Source organism: Paroedura picta, chromosome 4, assembly GCF_049243985.1.
Source record: "Paroedura picta isolate Pp20150507F chromosome 4, Ppicta_v3.0, whole genome shotgun sequence".
NCBI lineage: Eukaryota > Metazoa > Chordata > Lepidosauria > Squamata > Gekkonidae > Paroedura > Paroedura picta.
In genome coordinates, this window is record NC_135372.1 from 110,738,056 (window position 1) to 110,759,784 (window position 21,729).

General features: G+C 41.3%; 1 protein-coding gene across 18 annotated transcripts in view; it reads left to right on the forward strand.

Annotated features, from left to right (window-relative positions):
* The first annotated feature begins 5,279 nt into the window (after positions 1 to 5,279).
* PPP1R12B (protein phosphatase 1 regulatory subunit 12B) overlaps positions 5,280 to 21,729 on the forward strand; it is a 136,681-nt gene continuing 120,231 nt past the window's right edge. For 6 of the 18 annotated variants that reach the window (XM_077335038.1, XM_077335041.1, XM_077335039.1 and 3 more), the window contains exon 1: positions 5,328 to 5,731. In XM_077335038.1, the coding sequence (XP_077191153.1) occupies positions 5,456 to 5,731 (276 nt within the window). In that variant the 5' untranslated portion in view covers positions 5,328 to 5,455. Of the gene's footprint in view, positions 5,299 to 5,325; positions 5,732 to 21,729 lie in introns of those variants that run through there. The other 12 variants (XR_013230519.1, XR_013230520.1, XM_077335034.1 and 9 more) reach the window with 5 other exon arrangements.

The window sequence follows — 21,729 nt, forward strand, 5'->3', positions numbered from 1 at the left end:
AGCCAACCAACCTTGGAATAAAATTTTCATTTCTTTTCCTCAAAGGATGTTAATTTCATTAACCTGTATCAGATTAACCCACCAGATATTGTCAATTCTGGTAGAGAAAAGCAGCATATAAGAACCAACTCTTCTTCTTCATTCTCTTTTCTTTACACCCAGAAGCTTGAAGTGGCATACAGCTTCCTTCCTCAGTTTTATCCTCACGACTGTCCTATGAGGTAAGTTAGGGTGATAGAGGATGGCTGATTCAAGGTTCATCCGATAGTTCCATGGCAGAGTGGGAACTTGAAATATTTAATTTCCCCAGTCATAGTCCAAACATGCTAACTACTACAACACAGTGGGTTTTTAAAAAAAATCTCTAAACCTCTTTAGCCTTGGGAAAGATGTTTACTCCTTTGACCATCATCTATATATCTATTTCTCAAGCGTGTCCCTCATCTGCAGATATCTAAATCTGTGACTCAAAGCCATATTTACCCCAAACAGATATTTCTGCAAAGTTGGGCAATCACCTCAGTTTGCAGAAATATCTAAAATGTTAAAAAGTATTTGGGTGTGTGTGTTAAACCCCCCCATTAAATAAATCATTGCCTGTGCATGCACAGACAATGTACTTACCATTTGGAGGCTGAAGAGAGGCCGTGTGCTGCTGCTGTGACAGAGCCCTGGAGCTGCTGCTGGGGTTGGCCACAGTGACAGATACTTGGGACTGTTCCAGGCCTGAGTTGTGGATGTTGGGAATTGCTCTGGGGCTGACAGCAGACACTGTGAGTTGCTCAGAGCAGCTACCGGACACCACTGGCTTTGCAGCTGGGCACCAAGGTGAGTGGTAGGGCTTGGAGGCACACCAGACAGCAAGGATGGAGGGGGATGGGATTCTCCCTTGTAAGATTCCCTCCCCCCCCACTTATCTATATACTGATTGTAATATTGGCCAAATTTGAGGATGCGGTAAAATGAGTACCCAGCTTGCTGGGGGGTAAACGGTAATGACTGGGGAAGGCACTGGCAAACCACCCCGTATTGAGTCTGCCATGAAAACGCCAGAGGGCGTCACCCCAAGGGTCAGACATGACTCGGTGCTTGACAGGGGATACCTTTACCTTTACCTTTAAATTCAGTGACTGGAACTGTGAGCGGGCAAGACGGATATTTCTATAAAACTGAAAGGGGCTCCAGGTTTGTAGAAAGGGTGAAATCTATTTCACCCTTTCTACAATTATGAAAATTATGAAAAGAATGCCTGTAGCTTTAAGTAACAGATTCCCTCAGTAGTTATTGCTAGGTAACCACAGTATTGTAGGCTAGGTTTCTCTCAGAGACCGAGACCATTTCAGGGTTATTTTGGACCAGATACCGCTGACGTGCGTGACTTACCTAGGACTGGCTGCTTGCTCCTCTTCAACAGCAGCCACCCTATGAAAGCAAGCGTGGTTCAAAAGATTTTCAAATCTGAGTTAAATCACCAGTCTGCCATGGAAGTTTATGAGATGAAGTTGGTGAATGGCTAAGAACAAGAGAATGAAGCAGGAGAAAGTGAGGGGAGATAGGAGTTGCTAGGGAGAGGGAGGAATATAAATAAGGAAGAGGCTACAGGGGGACATGATGTGCCCTCTCTGGTAAGTTCTTGAGGGTTCCTTAAAACAGTGGTCCCCAACCTTTTTATCACCGGGGACCACTCAACGCCGGGGACCACTCTACGCCTTTTAATGAGGCCCAGTGGGGGAGGGGGTAGTATACTCCTCTATTCTCAACCACTGCCCTAACGCTCTCTGATCGCTATGGTAATGTTTAAACATCCCTTCAAAACAAGATACAGACACGCCACAACAGTGAAGTGTGTTGTAAAGGGCTGGGGGGGATGAAGTAAAGGGCCGGGGGGGGGGGAGAGAAGGCGTCCTTCGGGGCCCACCTCCAATTAGTCCAAGGACCACATGTGGTCCGCAGCCCACAGGTTGGGGATCGCTACCTTAACATGTAAGTGGGCTTGGCTGATACCATACAACTAGATAAAGGCTAGATAAAGGCTGAGGGGGGAGCTGAAATGTAGTAAAGAGAAATAAAGACACAATAAGCCTTTTGATGTGATTGGGAGAGGGTATTTTTCTGAAATGCCAGAAGTGTTCATATCCTACCGTACCTGTAAAGAGATGGGGTTTTGTTTTTTTATAGCTTTATATACTGAGATTGGCCCAAGGCAGAAATAATTATTTAGTGTTTGTTTTGTTCTGGTATATGTTGTTTGCTGAATTTATTAACATTTTTAGGGACAAAAAAGCCCCTGCATACAAGCATAACATATTGTATATTTTGAATCTCAGATATTTATGTAAATAAAATAATCTGTGGTGTTACCATTCAGTTTTGGAAACTCTTATAGAGACAACAGTTCTTCACTTGGGAATGTAACAACATGCTGCCTTACACTAGCATTCCCTCTTCCCAAAGGTTTGTTCAGAGAAGGGTTACTGCGGTAGTTTTTAAAATTTTTGTGCAAGTCCAGCTGCCCCCTGGTGTTTAAGCTGCAGTATTATAGCCAGTATACTTGCTTTATACTCTGTGCCAAGGTGGTGTTGGTACAGCTAACCCTACCTGCATGTGCGAGGGACTCTTCTTTTGAAACTTTCAACTTATGAAACTGCCCTGAACTGGCCTATCAAGGTCAATTTGTCTATTTTAACCTGAATGCCAAGCAGATGCTCCTCACTGAGCAATAACTCATTCTCACTTTGCAGGGGGTAAAAATATTCATCTTGCCCACAGCACTGGGTTGTAGCCAGTTTAAGGAAAGGCGACACACTCCACAGTGTGAAATGTAAATGCTAGTACTAGAAATTTCTGTTGCCAAAACAGGGAGCTAACTGTCCAAGCACTGGAGATGTTGAGCTTTTTGGAGGAAGGTTGAGAGAAAAATGTACAGGTAGATAAATAAAAGGAGCAGTACTTTGGCTTGAAATGTTTACCATCAAGTTGTTGAGTGATCCCTAATTATTCTGTCTGAGGCTTGCAATGAGTCTGGACCCCTTCACCAGGTCTGTACTACTGATGTTATAATCAGAATCTAGCAATATATACCTCAAGGATGTATGCAGCTTTTCCCTTTGTTGGGGTAGACTTGAAGATTACAGAACCTGTGCATTGCAACAAACTCTTCTGTCTCAAGGCCACAGTCAAATGATTGTTTTTTATTTTATTATTTTATTAAAGTATTTTATTAAAACTTATCCCAGAGAGAAAATTTGAAGCTTAACTTCCCTTAGTAAAAACTATAGAAATCACAGCACCTCCCATCATAAGCCTGATTCTGGAGATGTGTCCATGTGTCCCAGCAACTTAAAGGCACCATAACACAGGAATACTTATTATTAGGGAGTCTCAGAGGTTGACCTGTCAGTACTCTTACCCTTGTCCACGTTTTCCCACTCCCAACATTCCCTCATCAGTCTACAGACCCTATGAGAGATTGTGTCTCAGCCATATTTACTCCTTGGCAATTTGTGTCCAACTCTCAATCGTGGCAACATCCATTGTTTCCTCTGGTTCTGCTTTTCACATCTCTGCTTACTGTTATCTTACTTTCTTTCCTGACTGTTGAACAGTGTCCTTGTCTGCTCAGCACTACTGCCCCTTCCCCATGACTACCAAAAACATATAGCCTTCGGTGTTTCTCCTTGGCCCTTTAATTTTCTCCATGTCTTTTTTCATTAGTTCTTCCTTTTTTCAGTTCCTGTTCAATGTGAGATTTTATTTCAAGACAACCTGATTACTTTCTCTTCCCTCGAATAATGTGTTTTCCTTCTTTGTTTTGTAGAGCCTTCATTCTTCAAGCTGTCAAAAGGTTTAGGTCTCTTCCTTAACATCTAAATCAGCTCAGTCAATTGGTGACAGAGCCTGCTCTGCCTCAAATATAATACTGTGTATACCATATAGATCTTTCATTCTTTGTAATATGGTGTTTGTCTTTGATTTCAAGATCACAAGCACTATGACTAGAAGCTTTTATATCTTGAATGGCAAAATGCAATTTACATTGTCTAAATCTCCAATAAATGACAGATTTTGCAGCTGCATTAGTCCAAAGAATAATAATCCAAAACCAAAAGCTATGTGATAACTTTTATTAGAACTAACCCAAATAGTATAAATTAGTATACACACTTTAGTCTTATATAGAATTCCTCATCATCCAGGATTCTGGGGGGAAGGGCAGAGATATTTTAAGACTATGATGTTAAGGCCACATTTAAGTAAGATTTGATTATATTAGATGCTACTGAGTGTAAATGGTATTACATTGCTGAGAAGTCAAACTCCTGCACACTGTTTTGTGATGTTTTGAGTTTGGTCCCAGTCATCCTTTTCAAAACAAATGACAGGCAAGCTTAGAGCTGATTCATCCACAAGATGGAGCCAATGAGGCAAAATGAATGGAAACAGATCAGCAAGTGTTCATATAATGCACATAATATAATAGATAGAAAAGTGAATTCTAAGCTTGGTGAGTGTATTGAAAAGAAGCAATAACCTGATTGACACTTCTGGAAAATAAAACTGTTTTAACCTGATGCTGTAAACTTTAAAAAGCTTTGGATGAGCAGTTCAACAACTGGGGCTCTATCAGAAAAGTTGTTTCTCCATGGTTCATCCCTTTTATGTCTGATGGCATGGGAACTTTAGATCATTTCAGTATTCAGCCTCAGAAAGTGGCTTGCAGTATAGTCCTACACAACGTTACTAATTCAAAACTCATTATTTCAGTGAGTTTAGACTGCGATTCTGTACAGGGCTGCATTATCAAGATGAACACTGAGTCTATGGAATAAGTTTTTTAAAATCCATACTTCCCAGATGACACCTGTATTTCCCCATCACAATGGGAGTAAAGGTGCGCGGGGGGGGGGGTAGTTAGCAAAAAAAGGAACAGTGAATCCCTCTTCAGCATTGATCAGTCCTATTTTTTTTTGTAAGTGAAAAAGTTAATCACCGATCTTCCACGCCATAGCTCTGTCCCCCAAAAGCCGCCACCTTGGGTGGCAGTGCCATCATTCAAATGTGGGAGTGGCTGGGCAAAAAATAAGGTCAACGCATATTTCCAGGCATACTTAAACATGATTTTAGTAGCTGTGCACGGAGGTGCCCGAGGCCAAACGCGCGCGAGGCCCTTGTGCCCGGCCCCCTCCTCCGGCCCCTCACTATAGACCGGCAGGAGCTTCCGCAGGCGTCGGGATCTCGGGAGAGGCCGTCTGGGCGAGGCCCCACCCTCCGCAACTACCTTTCCCATGATGCTCTAAGGTGCGGTGCGCGCCCGCGCCGCGGTAACTGAAGGGAGGGCGAGGGGGCGGGCGCGGGGAAGATGGCGGCGGGGCTGCCGCGCTGTCGTCCGGGCTGAGGCGTGCGGTGCGTTCCGTGGTGCTGAGCGCGCCCGGCGGGCTCTGCAGCCGCCGGCGCCATGTCGGAGCCCGGCCACCTGGGCGTGAAGCGGGCCGAGTCGGCGAAGCTGCGGCGGGCGGAGCAGCTGAAGCGCTGGAAGGGCTCCTTGACCGAGCTGGAGCCGGTGACGCCCGCCCGAAGCCGGCATCGCGGCGGGCCCCGGGTCCGCTTCGAGGACGGCGCGGTCTTCCTGGCCGCTTGCTCCAGCGGAGACACGGAGGAGGTGAAGCGGCTGCTGGCCCGCGGAGCCCGCCTCAACACGGCCAACGTGGACGGGCTGACAGCCTTGCACCAGGTAGCCCGGCGGACGGCACCGACCCCGGCAGCGCCCGCCCGCCCGCTTGCTTGCTTGCTGCTGCTGCCGCCGCCGCCGCTGCCGCTGCCTCGGGGATGGGTCGGCAGAGGGGCGCGGAGTTGTGCCTGCAGGCTGAACCTTTCCTTTTCTCCCGCGGCCTTCCAGCCGGGCTGCTCTTGCGGCTCAGCCTGGCAGAGGCATTCGTGATACGGCGGCGCGGTCATTCCCCCTGGTTCTGAGCGATGCCCTAGGGAGAGAGGATAGGGGCCAGGGCGAGAGCGGGCACGGGGATGACGTCTCAAAATGTGCCCGGTCTCAGGTCCGTTTTAGTGAAGGAGGCCACCCTCGCCCTTCAGAGCCTGCATTTGCTCTTCCTTCCTTCCTTCCTCCCCCTAGAATTGACCCCTTCAGGGATGGAGTAGGGTCATGGCAGGGAGGGTTTTCCATTGATGCTGTCTCCTCTCCTGCATAGTTGTTAGAGTGCATGGTTCATTAGCAGGGGCTAGTGACAATTCATGATTTGGGACAACCTTTGCTGCCTCCCTAGTGAGCTTCCTTTCCTGTGTATCCTTGGGAAGTAGGTAGACTGACAGCACCGGGTGGACACATTCCTGGCACTAGATATCTTGTAGGACTATGTAGGGACTCAGGAGAACAACTAGTGCCTTGCTTCACTCACAGATGGCCAGGTGCACAGGGATGGCAATACACCAAGTCACTGGGCTTCAGCACAACTTGACATCAGCTGGTTTCCCCTCTACTCTCCTTGATCTGTATCTGTAAAGTAATTGTACCAGTGAACATATGTAACCTTCTCTTGGCTTAGGCAGGGAAACCCTTTCACTTCACTGCTATATAACTGTAGCAAGGATTTGTGAACATGCAGTGCCTTTTATTCCTTTTACAGAGCTTTTCCTTATCATTTCCATTCAAATAATATTTTATTTTCCCCAACAGTAATGTCATTTTTTCCTGCTGTCTAGTAGGGATGTTTTCATATTCATTTCCCATTAATCATAGAATCATAGAATAATAGAGTTGGAAGGGACCTCATGGGTCATCTAGTCCAATCTGTATAAGGGGAAATGATGCCATGAAAGTAAACTTAATTTCATCACAAAAGGATTGAAAATGTGGTCTAGGCAGAGTGGATTTTTTTTGACAGGTTAGGGCAAAATAGACTAGTTTGGAAAGCGTCTGAAATCTCACACTGAAATGGTGAATCACACAAGGCTCTTATTTCATGCTTTGTTGGACCTATATAAGGGACTGTTCTTATGAAATACATTTCAATTAAAAGTGGCTTACTTGTATTTAAAGAGGGTTTCCTTGGTTTGTCCATTTACTTACATGAGTATTTGAAATATTACTATAGGAAAATTTAAAGATGCCAATGCAAAAAAGAAACTCCTAGCTCTATTAAATCAGTGATTTCAACTTGGGGTACTTAAATTTGTTGAAATGACATCTGTTTTTAGTTACTATACATGTTTTGGAGTGTTAGTAACCTTAATATTGTCTTGCCTAAAACTTTACTGTGCCCTACAGACATTAATATGTCTTCTGTGGGAGTTTTTGTGTGGCAGATACTTTTGACTTCAGAGTGATTCCTTTTGGCAACAGTTACAGAAAACTAAGTGCCAGAGCGTAAGATAAGTAACATTGAGTTCTATTAATAGAACTCCTGATGTGCAGCACACACCACAAGTGTCCTCAAGAGGCTACTCCTAAAATGACAAAAGCATCAAAAAAGAGTTCTTGTCCTTGATACTTGTGTTGTGACATTCTCTGCAATACATCAAAGAGATTATTTTGGATTGAAAACTTCTGATGTTGCTGGAACCAAGTGTCAAGCTAGATGTATTTCATTCTTGAGAGGTAGCCATGTTGATCATTTGCAGAAAATGCAGAGTCTTGTGACACCTTAAAACACCAACATTTTTTTCTTCTAGAACACAGTTCCATAGACTAGAACCAACCTCATCATGTGCATGAAGTAGATCATCAAGTGGTGTATGTGTATATACAAACTTCTGTGTGGCAACTGAGGTTCTTCTTCCTACAATTTAAGGGCAAAGGTTTGATGGGAGATGGCAAATTAGCATGACTTTGCAATACTTTTTAATGTCAACCAGAATTCATTCAGTTCGTAGTATTTTACCTCTGGTCCAGCTATCATGTGATATTTCATATTGGGTTAATTACACTCTCTTCTATGGTGAGTGACAGACTATACTATTGTGACTTTCAAAATTGGACTGAAACAGCATCTGCCAATTAACCCCCATCCCCAGTCCCAATCATGCTAGTTTTTGTTCTCATTCTGAATTTGATCTGGGCATGTACTTCCCACATACAAGGCCTTCATAGTATAAACTTTGTTACTAGGGTCTGTCTTTCTGGGACTGATTCTGACACATGTTATCTAAATCACAGGAGCCAGTTAGAGGGGTTCAACCATTGTCTGAGTATGCCAGTGGGCTGGATGAATGCTGAATAAAGACAAAATGTAGGTGCTGTGCGTCTCCTGAAGCAGCAGGTCTGCAGTTTCAGAAGAGGGTACTCTTAGGTCAAGCATTGACATGGAGGCTGAACTGGAATATGTAAAGCATTTGCTTTACTCAGCATCAAGTTGGTTTCTAAATAAGACAAAATTCAGTGAATAATTTCATTCCTAGAACAGTTGACTGTTTTACTTTTGGCACATTCCAATAAGTGGTCCACTTTAGTGTGACTTTTAACACATAATAGCAACGTTTAACATATAATAGCAATGTTTGATTGGCGTATTGTTCACACAGGTATCGAGATGGACATTTTCCTCTGCGAGTTTGAAATGCTGATGATGGGGGAGAGTTCTTTTCCATCTGTGGTTATACCACAAGAAAGGAGAGGTTCCACTGACTATTAAACAGTTGTCTTGTGGAAGAGAAAAACAAGAATTTGTGGCGCTAATGCCCATAGCAGTTCCTCATCCATAAAAGCTTGGGTTATTTTTACAAAGTAGTAGCTCCTTAATGGTTCTGGTCACTGCCAATCTTTTCTGACAAGGTAAAAACAGCAGTTGCCAAGCATATGAGAAGCTACTGCTTCATGAATAGTAGTTGCTGATACTGTTGCATATTCCAGCTATGGATGGAAACAGACATAGTTCCTTCATTTGTATTGGTATTCTGTAGAAAGTGGAGGACTCCTATGTTTGCATTTCTGAATGATTGTTCAAATTAGGATCTTTGTAGACTATTACTAAATTGATATAACTTTTCTGCTTAACAATAAAAATGGCATTTGGACAACATCAGTTTTCTAACATAAATAGCAAGCTTATGTTTCAGTAAGTAATTGGCATTCTTATGAAATGGGTACAGTTATTCAGTTATGCTCATTTTTTTACTAAAATCTCATTGTTACCCACCCTGAGCCAACTGGGAAGGGTAGGCTATAAAAATAAAGTTGTTGGAGAAAAGTCTCGTACTTTATACTGGACTTTGAAGAACATTAGAGCAAAAATCTCACTGTTTCTTATCTATAGTAGTGACAAATGTACATGTGTGTAAGGTGCCACCAAGTTACAGCCAAATTACGATAACCTCATAGAATTTTCGTGGCAAAAGACTAACAGAGGTGGTTTGATGCTTCCTTTTCTGCAATGCAATGTTGGTTTTCCTTGGTGGTCTCCCATCCATTTGCCAGCTCTGCTTAAATTGCAAGATTGGACTAGTTTGAGCCATCCAGGTCAGGGCAATGAATACAATGAGTGGGCAATCAGACATGATATCAAAATTGGATATTTCCAGGTTTGGATTGATAATATCCAACACTGTGAAATGCTTTCCTAATTCATTTTTCCAGTGTTTTCCTCCAAATATCAGAAATATTTGGAATCGGGTAGAAAATGCTTTTGGTGTTCACAGCTGTGCAGTGGCTCTTTAAGCTTTAAAGGAATTATATTTTTAATGAACTAGACCCAATCTTTGGGTGGGAGGGACACGACCTCAAACTGTCCCAAGGCCTATATCAGCCATTGTGGGAGGGGCAAAATCTTACATCCTCTAGCATTAAGTAGCTTTCCTTGGTGAAAGGGCCCCTGGCATTGCTGAGAACAGAACATATCTGTACATTCTTGAATGATCAAGCATACTGCCTTAGTCACAGCTTAGTAGAACACTGCAATTGACCAGACATCCCAGATGTCTATGAAGACCTGGCCTTTCAAATTAAGTGCATGTAGCTGGTTTGTGAGGACTCTATCACTTCCTCAGCAGACCTTTAGAGGCTCAGTGGACTACAGGGGGAGGCAGGCAGGCAGGCAAATCCCATTCAACATCTTTGCTTCTCTTGTAGTTCATTAGACTCAGCCTAATTATTACATTCTTCAAGTGCAGAAGTAAGATTTGTGTACATGTAATGCCTATTATGTCAACTTCCTTAACATTTTTGTTTTCTGTAAAACGAAGAATCCTATATTTTCCATGGCTTCAAAATTAAAAACTTGATATTGGGCAAAATATGAGCTCAAGAGTCGATTGCTGTAGAGTGTAGAGATGACCTGTGAATGCACCTGATTCCCAAAATAGTATATAGGTATTTTAGGGTATGATCAATTTCCAGTTATGGCTAGAGCTTGCTATTTTCCAGGAAGTTAGGAAACCATAAATGACTGCACCAAACACATTTGATGCTTGAAATTTTGTAAATATATGCAGAGTTGGCACATGAGTTTTTTTTGCTGCTGCTTGCTAAGCTGAATGCTTAGTAATAGGTGATTTGATATCTTTGTCCTTTATCCATCTTGCCAGCTGAAATACTTGACTCTCTTCCTCAGCTGAATAAAGAGCTACGTAAGAAACATTTATAAAGCTACCTTACAGATACAGCTTTTGGGAGTATTTAATTGTCAAGCAGTTCTATGGAGCCATTAGAAATACTAACTTTGTTGAATGAACTCTAAAACTCTGTTGCTTGGAGAAGCAAACGTTCTCTTCCATTGCGTCCCTTTTATTGTTTCTCTGGCCTATATCAATAGTCATGAGACATGCTAGATTGAAAAACTGAACCAAACATAGTCCTGGCAGCGGTGCTTCTGTACAGAAAGAAATGATGTAGTAGATGAAGGTGTAAAACTATTCAGAATTATGTTCTAGGTTGGAATTCCCATTCTGTCATTTAAGTTTGCTGTGTGCTGCAGCAGTCAAGCACTCAGTCTAACCTACTTCCAAGTTGTGGTGGGGATAAAATGGAGGAGAATAATATAGCCACTTTGGGTCTCTATTGGGAAGAAAGATGGGTTACAAAGGAAGTAAATAAATTGATTATAGGCAATGTTATTGTGCCTTCCTAATGTTTATTGTGTTGGCCATAGTTTCTTTAGCTTGAATCTATTATTCCAAGCTCATAATGTGTTGGATCCCACATAGATTTATAGGTGAATGCGATGTATTTATTTCACTAGGCTAGTTACATTTTAAGAATTTGTATGAGTGAATGTGAATGTCTCATCTTTACCTTGGCTTCCAAAAGGCCATGCTTCTGGACTGATAGCTTTGCTGACTTAACTTGGTTTATGAATAAAAATACTTCATGAGACTGTTCCTGATTTTCCCAAAGAAAATCAGAGCAAAAATCTCACTGTTTCTGATTTACAAGTCATGGTATGGCAGCAGTCTCTGGTTTGCTCAGGTCATTTGTCATGTCAGGCAGACTGAGGTGCTGTTGATCATTGCCAAAGCTGCTGAGATGCTGACGAATCAGCATGTACTGGAAGGAAGAAGGAGATTGTAGCCTGGATTTGGTGTTGAATCTTCAACTTCAAAAGAACTATAACTTTAACTAGAACTCCTAGGGAGGTCAGTTTGGCTCAGGTCATGGAGGGGTGTGTCTGGGGGGGGAACCCAGCGGATGTTGTTGGGTCGGTCAGCCGCAACTAATGCCTGGTGGAGGAGGTCCCTTTTGCCCGCCCTGCGGAATTGTGGGGGTTCAGGCAGGGCCCTGATCTCTTCAGGGAGCTCATTCGACCAGGTGGGGGCCAGTACAGAGAAGGCTCTGGTCATTGTTGAGTTCCAACATGCTTCTTTGGAGCCAGGGATCACCAGCCAGTTGGCGGTGGCAGCCCGTACGGCTCTTTTGGGGGTATAGGCAGAGAGGCAGTCTCTCAGGTACACTGAGCCCAGACCGAGTATGACCTTGATTGTGATTACCAAAGCCTTAAGCCTGATCCAGAATTCGATTGGGAGCCAGCTGAATTGTTGAACTACAGTCCAGATGTGGGATCTCTAGGTACCTGCATAGAGCACAAGGGGCAATTATGTTCAATGAGATGAGTTAGTACAGAATAATATATGTGGACTCTGCTGTCAATCTTACTCATTCTGCAGTTTATTTTATTTATTTTTATTTATTATATTTATATACCGCCCTCCCCGGAGGCTCAGGGCAATGTACATTGAACATATGAACAATACATGAAACAATACACGTCAGTTTAGTGCTGACATGATTTCACAATTGTTTGCTTGCAGTTCTGTTTAGGAGGCTGACATTAAGAAGAAAAAGTAAACTTGAAAGTTTTGAATTACTGTAAATATGAAAGCTTTGGGGAAAGATCTAAGTACATTGGGCCCAGCTGGGTGCTGATTTAAATTTTGTCAATTAATCAGCAGAGATTTCTGAATAAGTGTGAAATCCTTTCTCTTGAATGATAACAGGAAACAGAAAATGACTATTATATTTTGAGAAGAGCTTTTAATGTATATCCCTGCAGTCTGATCTTATTTATTTAGAAATAGCCATTTTCAGTAGATTCATGTCAGACTCCCCTTTCAAGCTTTGGCTGTGGCTTTAATGAAATCATCTTGTAATATCACCTGCATACCGGGGGTTGTAGCTGAACAGAAAGAAATTGTCTTTTCTCTGCTTCTGTACAGAAGATAACTTGCTGTGGTTAAGTCACTGTTGGATGCTGCTTAATGATCCATATGAGTGATATTCAGCATCAGTGTTAAAAATTGCTTTTGAACTGCCTGATTTTTTACACAATAAAGATGGGAAAGAGGGGATTAGAGTAAAAGTTTAGGAGTGAAAGGAAAATCTGTTTGCATCTGATGTGTTTTAAGACTGCCAGGCAAGAGAATTCATGAGCAAGTAAATAGCCTTATGCCTCAGCTTGTTGGTCTTGAAGGACATATGTAAGATTGCCAGTTCTTGAAAATGAATTTCTGGGGGCTGAGGAAGGAGAACTTCAGCATTGGGACAGATCCCATTGTGGAACCAGAGTGGAAGTAATTTGCAGATGGTCTAGGGAGAAGAGCCCAGCACAAACTGTACTCAGCAGCACATGAATAAAAGAGACAGGAGAAAGTAATGTCTTATTCTTCCCTTTTAAGCAATTGACCAGGGAAAAAGTGGCCAGGTGGTTTGCTGTGGTCAGTTGGTAGTTAGGTATCTGTTTCAGAGTAATTTTTTTCCTGTTTATGTGTGTGAGTGTGTATGTATATATGTATGTATATATATATATATATATATATATATATATATATATATATATATATATATGTGTGTGTGTGTGTGTGTGTGTGTGTGTGTGTGTGTTCTGTTTTCTGACATCAAATAAATGTGCAAAGTTTTTATCATTGGTGTAAATAAAGCTTACTGATAAACAAGAAGTCACTTATGATGGATGAACTCATTTCTTAATTAGTTGCTTTCTATATTGGCTCTAATATTCATTTAATTGAAACTTTGTAGAAAACAATGAATCACAAGACATTAGAGTCAAGTAGTTTAGAATTAAAAATTATCTTTTTGATGTGGCTTGACAACTATGTGTTGATGGTATATTACTTTTGTTGCTGCATTAGTAAATTACTAGATTTAGATTTTATGATAGGAATATATTTAGAAAACATGATCATCAAAGTACTGAAACTTGAAGGCTAAAAATTAATCTAGCTCTGAAATTTTTGGCCTGGCTCCTAGATCCAAAGAACATTTTCCAAGAAATGTTTTATCTATTGATGCATATCTACTCTTAACAGTTGTGACTACATCTTGATTGCCCTAATAGCTCAGGCTGGCCTGAAATCTCAGAAACTTAGCAGGGTTGGCCCTGACTAATATTTGTTTGGGAGACCTCCAAGGAGTACCAGGATCATAATGTAAAGGCAGGCAATAGCAAACCATCTCTGAAAGTCTCTTACCTCGAAAAACCATAAGTCAGCTCTGACTTGATGGCTCTTTCCATGCCCCCTCCCTCTCTTGCTTAAGAACATAAGCATCTCGTTGGACCACATGGGGACCACAAAGTCCGTTTTTTTTTTTACAAAGATCAGAGCTGGCATTCTTCTTCTGAGGGTCTTCAGGAAAGTGGTTAGTGATCCCCCAGTTGACTGCAAGTTATTTTCTCGCCTCCTCCCTAGTTTTAGTGAAACATATCAAGAAAAAAATAGATGGACTTTTGGCTATGGTAAAGGTTGCTCAGGTTATGTAACCTGGGAATGGTTGCAGCATAGTTGCTCTAGATTGGATCTAAAGTTTCCTTTCTATCTGAGTGCAAAGCCTTCTGCTTGCTGAGGACTCCAGAATTTTTAGATGCTCCTCCTTTCTTTTTTTAATATGTCACTTTCTGTTAAGTTTATTTTTTGCCTTCTCAGTGTCATTATCCTCCCCAAACACTCAATAGTTTTGGGTTGTCTTCCAGCTTGTTTTTGCCACCTCTTCCTAGTATGAAATATGGATATGAGGTAGCCAAGGCTTCTTGATGTCAGTTTCTGGAGGGCATGGGCAGGAGGACAATGTTACATCCTGCTTGTGGGCTTCCTGGAGACACGGTGTGACCAGAATACTGGACTTGATAGGCCTTTGGTCTTATTCAGCATGGTTCTTCTTACGTTCTTATCTACAAGTCTGAGTGATAATTTTCGATATGGTTTGCCTTGTTAATATAATGAAACATGATTTATTTTGCTGCATTGTTGTTGTCAAAGTCTAGCAGTAGCAACAGCATGTGTCCTTATAGCAGTGAGGCCTGTTGTCAGTTGAGAAGAATGTTATTCAATAGTTATATTGGCACTAGAGTAAAAAGATTAAAGGATACAGAAGTGGCAAATAGCACAAATGATTTCCACAGTACAAGTTTGGAAAAAAATACTCAATGATGAGTTTGCTGCTGAGTTTAGACCTTGTATAAGCTAAGGCTTGTAAGATGTTGAGTTGGTGCTGCTATATTTTTCTCTTTGCAAAGGATGTAATATCCACTTTATTTGTTAAACTGACATCTGTTAACCGTCTTGCACCCCTTTAACTACATGCTTTTTGCAGCTGACCGGTAGTCACTAAGATTACTAGAGAGTGCTTATATTCCAGTCTCATCTGTTTCCCCAACTTCACAAAGCAACTTTGCTTTTGTTTGTAATGACAAGTATGCAGTATTTGAAAAGATGTCACAACTTCTTCTGTTAGTGGAAAATGTTTCTAAAAGGTTCTTTTACTTTGCATAGCATAAATATAGTCCTAAATAATATCCATCAGAGAGATGTGGGAAGATGGCATTAAATGCTGCAGCTGTTGTTTATTCTGGGTGTTTGCAGCCAGAGAATTGACTGAGATCTTATCCATCTTCCTGGACAGTAGGTGCTTCTGGCTGGGTCCAAAGTTGTCTTCTGCCCTCACAAGCAGAAGACAGGTGCCAGTTTTCTCTGGTCTGCTTTAGGTTCCCACATCATACCCCATGGCAGTTTTAAGGACTCCTTAATCCCAAGGAGGAGCATTTCAGGGAATATAGTATGCTAAAGGGAGAAGTGAAGGTCAGACAATTCTATTCCATGAGTTAACCTCTTCTCAGTCATTTGGATCCAAGCCTTGTCTTCCATTAATGAGCACCCAACAGAACTAATGCTAAATGTTTCCATAGAGAGGCATTGTATCCCTAGGGCCCTTAAGTCCTCTCAACATACCTACCAGCTATCATAATGGCAGGGTAGATATATATACAAAGGCTACTTTTTGTTGTATAACTTTGTGATCAGCAGAGCACAGGCCTGAGCTGGGGGGAAATGACCAGCAGGTGCTGTACTAGTTTCGCTGGGGCAAGTTAATTCCTTACCACCTTGTTAAACTCTAAATGCATTTATTTGATTTCATTCATTATTTTACTAGTTTTAATTTAATTTTGTCATAGCTTAGCTGTCATAAAATTATTTAAATTCAACAGGTAAGATCATCTTGTAGAATTTGCATTCATTAAAGCAGGTTTGGGGAGCTCCCAGACTTGAGCCAATCAGAAAGTCTCATGGGAACCCCACGAGACTTTCACTGTCTATGCCATGCAGCTGGAGAGAAACTCATTATTGCACAGTAAATATTTTCAGTGGGCAAAATTTCCTCAGTTCTGGACAAGGTATGTGTCTTGTACAGATAAAGTTGAAAATGAAGCAAGTGTAGCAAATGTAGCATCAGAGCACTGCCCTGATGTTTTTGACAGTCATTTATTTTAACCCATATTATTTAAATGCAAGGAGAAGGTCTGCTAGAGATTCATAATCTAGTCTCCATGCGTGTGGAGTATGCGATCTAACTTTTGAAGGGGAAGGGGAGATAAATGGTAGCCAAACAAAACAGTGGGTGCAAGATAGTGCTGATATGCCAGCAATAATGTCTGGGAAATGTTTGGGGCAAGTTCTGACTCTCTCCTGGAAAGAACAGTGAGAGCTGTCCAGACTGACAGAATTGCTGACAACAGTACTCCTTTATATTGGTGTTTGGAGATTTACCTGAATGCTATCTGGCAGTCCTACTTCCCTCGAATGTCCTGAGTAGTGAGCTCTGATCATAAGGCATGAAGGCAAGAACATACCTTTCAGAGCTGACAATTGCTAGTGGTGACAGTTGCAAGGCTATTTTGGGAGCTTTATTCTTGTGTTCTTTGAACTGTTGTATCTGTGCCAAGACAATGTTAACCCGGACATTGTTCAGCTGTCAGGGGACTTTCTTTGAGATGGGTGTTTGCCTGTTACCATTCATATTAGCAAAACAAAACTAATTCATCCTTCAATAAAATAGTGTGAAACTTCAGTTCCATTTTTATACACGCTCATGGTGACATGGTAGCCACTTCACCATGGCATGATGCTGTACTTCTGATATAATATATATAGTATAAATATGACCATCAGGACAACATGAGCTGGAACAGCCATCTTGGGTGTCCTGTTACTACAACTCACAGTGTGACATGGAGAATTAGCTTGCATGTTTGTACAGGGAGTGGGAAACTGGGATCTTTTACCTTAAGAGGTGACTTAAGAGTAGCAGGTTTTTATTAGGAGAAGGATGACAGAAACTTGATTTAAAGATTTTAAAGAGGATGATAGAGTTTATTGAGGGATTTGGTACAAGGGGGCTTATCTTGAACAAATACTAAATCAAAGCACAGATAAATAACATATTCCTTATCCAAACTAATGAAATAACAGCAACAATAAAAAAGAGTTACTCCAATCAGTCCCTTTGTAAATTTGGGGAATTGGGGAATAGGACAAAGTAGATGTGGAAACTGTTGGAGCAGAGCTAGCCAGTCTTTCAGATGTGAGGCCTAAATAGCAGATAGGAGCAAATTGTCATCTCTCTGTATAGTGTGGTGTTGGTTGGAAAATAAAGGGATATAACAGAATGGGGAGCAAAGATATAGCTGTCCAAGTCTGTGTAGAAATCAGGATGGAAGAAGGAAGGATCCTGTGTGTTGGGAGACTAAGCTGCAGTCCAATATGTAGCCAGGATCAGACCCAAATTACAGGGTCTATTGCCAGCCTTGTTATACTGTTTTGGGTTCATAGGATAACATGGGTCCTTTTCAGGGAACAAAAGAGTGGAGAATTAAACCCAGCTCTTCAGATTAGAGGCTGGTGCTCTTAACCACTACATCATGCTGGGCCCCAGAATTATAATTATATTTCAGAATTAGAAAACTGGAGATGTGGCACTGTATCTTATATTCAGTGGTAACTTTAGGAGCAGTGAGAATATTTGGATTGGGGATTCCAGGCTGTCTCAGGGCAGTTAAAATGTGACCTGAAAGGGTGGTTATTGATCACATATCAGTGTAAAAGACATTTACCCCCATTTACTATTACAGTCATAGACCAGTTGTATCAAATACAGATAAATCACTAAAAAGCCATCTGAATTAAACTAAAATAATGTAAAAGAATATTTATGTATTTATTTATTATATTTATATACCGCCATGAAACTTAAACAGACATCCTAATAGTAGTAAAAAGACAATATGGGGAAAGGCATCTTTGTCATCTAGCCTGGTGTGCTTAATTGTTTTTGGCCTGTTGATATTCCCTGATTTATGCCAATAAAAAAGTTTTTTTGCGAATTGACATTGCTGCAAGATCATTCACTGTGTTTGTTGCTGCAGGATCCATCATGAGGCTCAAAACAAAGCAATTGCTTCCCATGCTCTGTGCTTGCTTCGTGGGACTTGCTTATGCAGTGCGTACATTCAGGCTGGGAGTGAGGGGTGTGCAGATGAAAGGGAGGGGCTGGCAACAGTCCCACTTTTGTACAAGGAATACTCATGTAATTGGCCCTACCCATATGATTGTAATACATACACATATTCCTCAGCTGTGCAAAATTAGAATCATAGAATCATAGAATCATAGAGTTGGAAGGGGCCATACAGGCCATCTAGTCCAACCCCCTGCTCAACGCAGGATCAGCCCTAAACATCCTAAAGCATCCAAGAAAAGTGTGTATCCAACCTTTGCTGCCAGTGAGGGGGAGCTCACCACCTCCTTAGGCAGCCTATTCCACTGCTGAACTACTCTGACTGTGAACATTTTTTTCCTGATATCTAGCCTATATCGTTGTACTTGAAGTTTAAACCCATTACTGTGTGTCCTCTCCTCTGCAGCCAACAGAAACAGCATCCTGCCCTCCTCCAAGTGACAACCTTTCAAATACTTAAAGAGGGCTATCATGTCCCCTCTCAACCTCCTTTTCTCCAGGCTGAACATTCCTAAGTCCCTCAACCTATCTTCATAGGGCTTGGTCCCTTGGCCCCAGATCATCTTCATCGCTCTCCTCTGTACCCTTTCAATTTTATCCATGTCCTTCTTGAAGTGAGGCCTCCAGAACTGCACACAGTACTCCAGGTGTGGTCTGACCAGTGCCGTATACAATGGAACTATGACATCTTGTGATTTTGATGTGATGCCCCTGTTGATACAGCCCAAAATGGCATTCACCTTTTTTACCGCTTTATTTCATATTTTTACCGATTTATTTCATCACATAAGCAATATCTGTATTTTTGTGTAGATTCAAATGGGTAGCTGTGTTGGTCTGAAGTAGCACAATAAAATCAGAGTCCAGTAGCACCTTTAAGACCAACAAAGATTTATTCAAGGTGTGAGCTTTCGAGTGCGAGCACTCTTTGTCAGACGAGTGTCTGATGCTCACACCCTGAATACATCTTTGTTGGTCTTAAAGGTGCTACTGGACTCTGTATTTTTGTGTGTACAAGAAGGGGAGCTTAGCTGTATTTTTTTTCAGAACACTAATACAACATATTCTGAAATCTAATCCAGAAACTGAAATCTATATTTAAAAAAAGGCTTCAGGCCATTTATATGCTAACAATATCACATGAAGCTGCCTTTATACTGAATCAGACCACTGGTCCATCAAAGCCGGTATTGTCTACTCAGACTGACACTGGTGACGCACCATGGTCTCAGGCAGTGATCTTTGTCATAATCTACAACTGATCTCTTTAACTGGAGATGCCAGGGGTTGAACCCAGGCCTTCTGCATGCCAAGCAGATGTTGTTCTGCTCAGCCCATGACCCATACTGCTCATCCACAAAGGATTATTTGAAGACATTGTCACTAGGGTTCCTTAGAATTGATTTAGAGCAGAAATGACATGGCACACTCTGTATGTGTGTAGAAAAATAATAAAGGATGTTCTGATGGGTTTGTAATTTGACATTTCCATCAGATTTTCCCCCTTCCTCCAATTCTAGCGCCCATTATATCAGCTAAAATGGGCTTTTATTCTAGTATATCTATAACCTATTAGCCACATGTAGCCGTGATCTTTGGATAGTTAAATATGTGAATTGGGTCCAAATGTAGGCTAAAGAGATTTTTCTGTAAACTTGAAGAACTCCCCAGGTGTGCAGAAATATCCGAAATAAAAAAATAAAGGGGAGTTTATTTCCGAAAACTTGGAAATTGGACTAGGCAAGATGCTGCTGCTACAGCCTGGGAGACGTTTTGAGTACTCCTCCATCGGCAGCTCAGCCCAGCACATGGGAGCCTGGGGGCAGCTGCCAGAGAGTCCAGGGGTGTCACACAGGGCTCAGTAACAGCAGGCTAGGGCTTAGTACTGGGTCTGGGGGTAGCACAGCCCAAACTAACCCCAGTGGTTGCACCAGGCCTGTCAGTGGCTTTTGAACACCTCACACTGGACCCAGCAGATGTGCTAGGCTTGGCAAGGGTGGGAAGAGGGAATCCCCCCCAATGAGTCTTGCGGGTCTCCACTTGTTATCTTACAATTTAGAAACCTTACAAGCATACATAACATCATTCTCCTGAGGGAAGAAAATGTGGTGATGCATACAAACAAACATACCCTCTGACTGTCTTTACACCATTATTCATCTGTGTTCTCCATGTAAATTTCATTGCAAGGACTTCTGATTTTGATCCAACTTTGTACTTTTATGGAATATTTAGGATTCATTCCACCAATAAAATTGTGGTCAGAAAACATGAAGCTGTATAACATGAGAAATCAATAAATGGCAAGTCAATAAATATAAGCATTTAAAATTAAGAACTAATAATGTGTTAATAATGTCTCTGAAGTGTTCAACAGTTGCCATTTAAAAAATGAAATACTTTTAAAGCATAGGAAAAATCCAGGCACACTTAATGTTTGAATCCCCTCTATAAATCCTTCACTTTTTTCACACATCAAGTTACTCCAGTATGCATTCATTAGAGGAACAGGTGGAGATTTGTCATTTGTCTTCCCTCCAGTATTTGTTCCTCAGGAAATAAATGGGATGTCAACTGATAGCAACCAAGAGAGCTGGTAAAAAAAAATCTAGCCTATTATTTTCTCATATTAACTATCAACTTTTATTACAGTTAATCCAATAATTTATGGAGAGGTGAATCATTTTGATTCCTTTGGCTGATAACCAACCTGAGCAGTTGCAGTTAATTCGAGTTGTTTTGTAGTGCCAATAAAATAAATTGTTCTTTTCAGTCAGACCTGTTAAAGAAATTGAAGCATAAATGTATCCTTGCATGTATACAAAGAGACCAAAACATAAATCTATCTCTTGTTGGAAAAGACTATGTATGGTTAACAAAGAAGAAGACCTTGAAAGGGGCAGCAAGACAATCAGATAGGTTAGTGAAGATAGCACCCTCTCTCTCCTGTTAAATATCATTTCTTGTCTGTCTCCAGATTGCTACTCTTATGGCAATTTCCCCTTTCTTCTTGGAAGTTCCACACCTCAGTCTCCTTTTTCTCTCAACTAGAGTTAAAGATAGGAACCTATTTCTGTCTCTCCTCTTTCTTATCAAGTATGCTAGTTCCTAACTAAACCTTTATCTACTCTTTAATAATGTTGTACACCAACCTGTGTTAATTACTCTGACAACATCTTTTGCCTGTAGGAACATTTAATTCTGCATTACGTCCAGTTCTGAATTGAGCCATAGATTGTGGATTAAAAAATCCATACAAAGGGGGCCAGACATAGATAGATTGGAATTTGGTCTGGGGGAGAGCCACAGGCTTGCAGAAATATATATATAATAATGAAAAACAGAAGAAGTGGAGTTGGTTTTTTATACCCCTACTTTTCACTTCTCCAAAGTGTCTCAAAGCAACATAATCAAGATTTTTTATTATACCTCTAAAATTGTAATATGAATCTTTCTAGCTGTGAATAAATGTATTTTGTTTTATT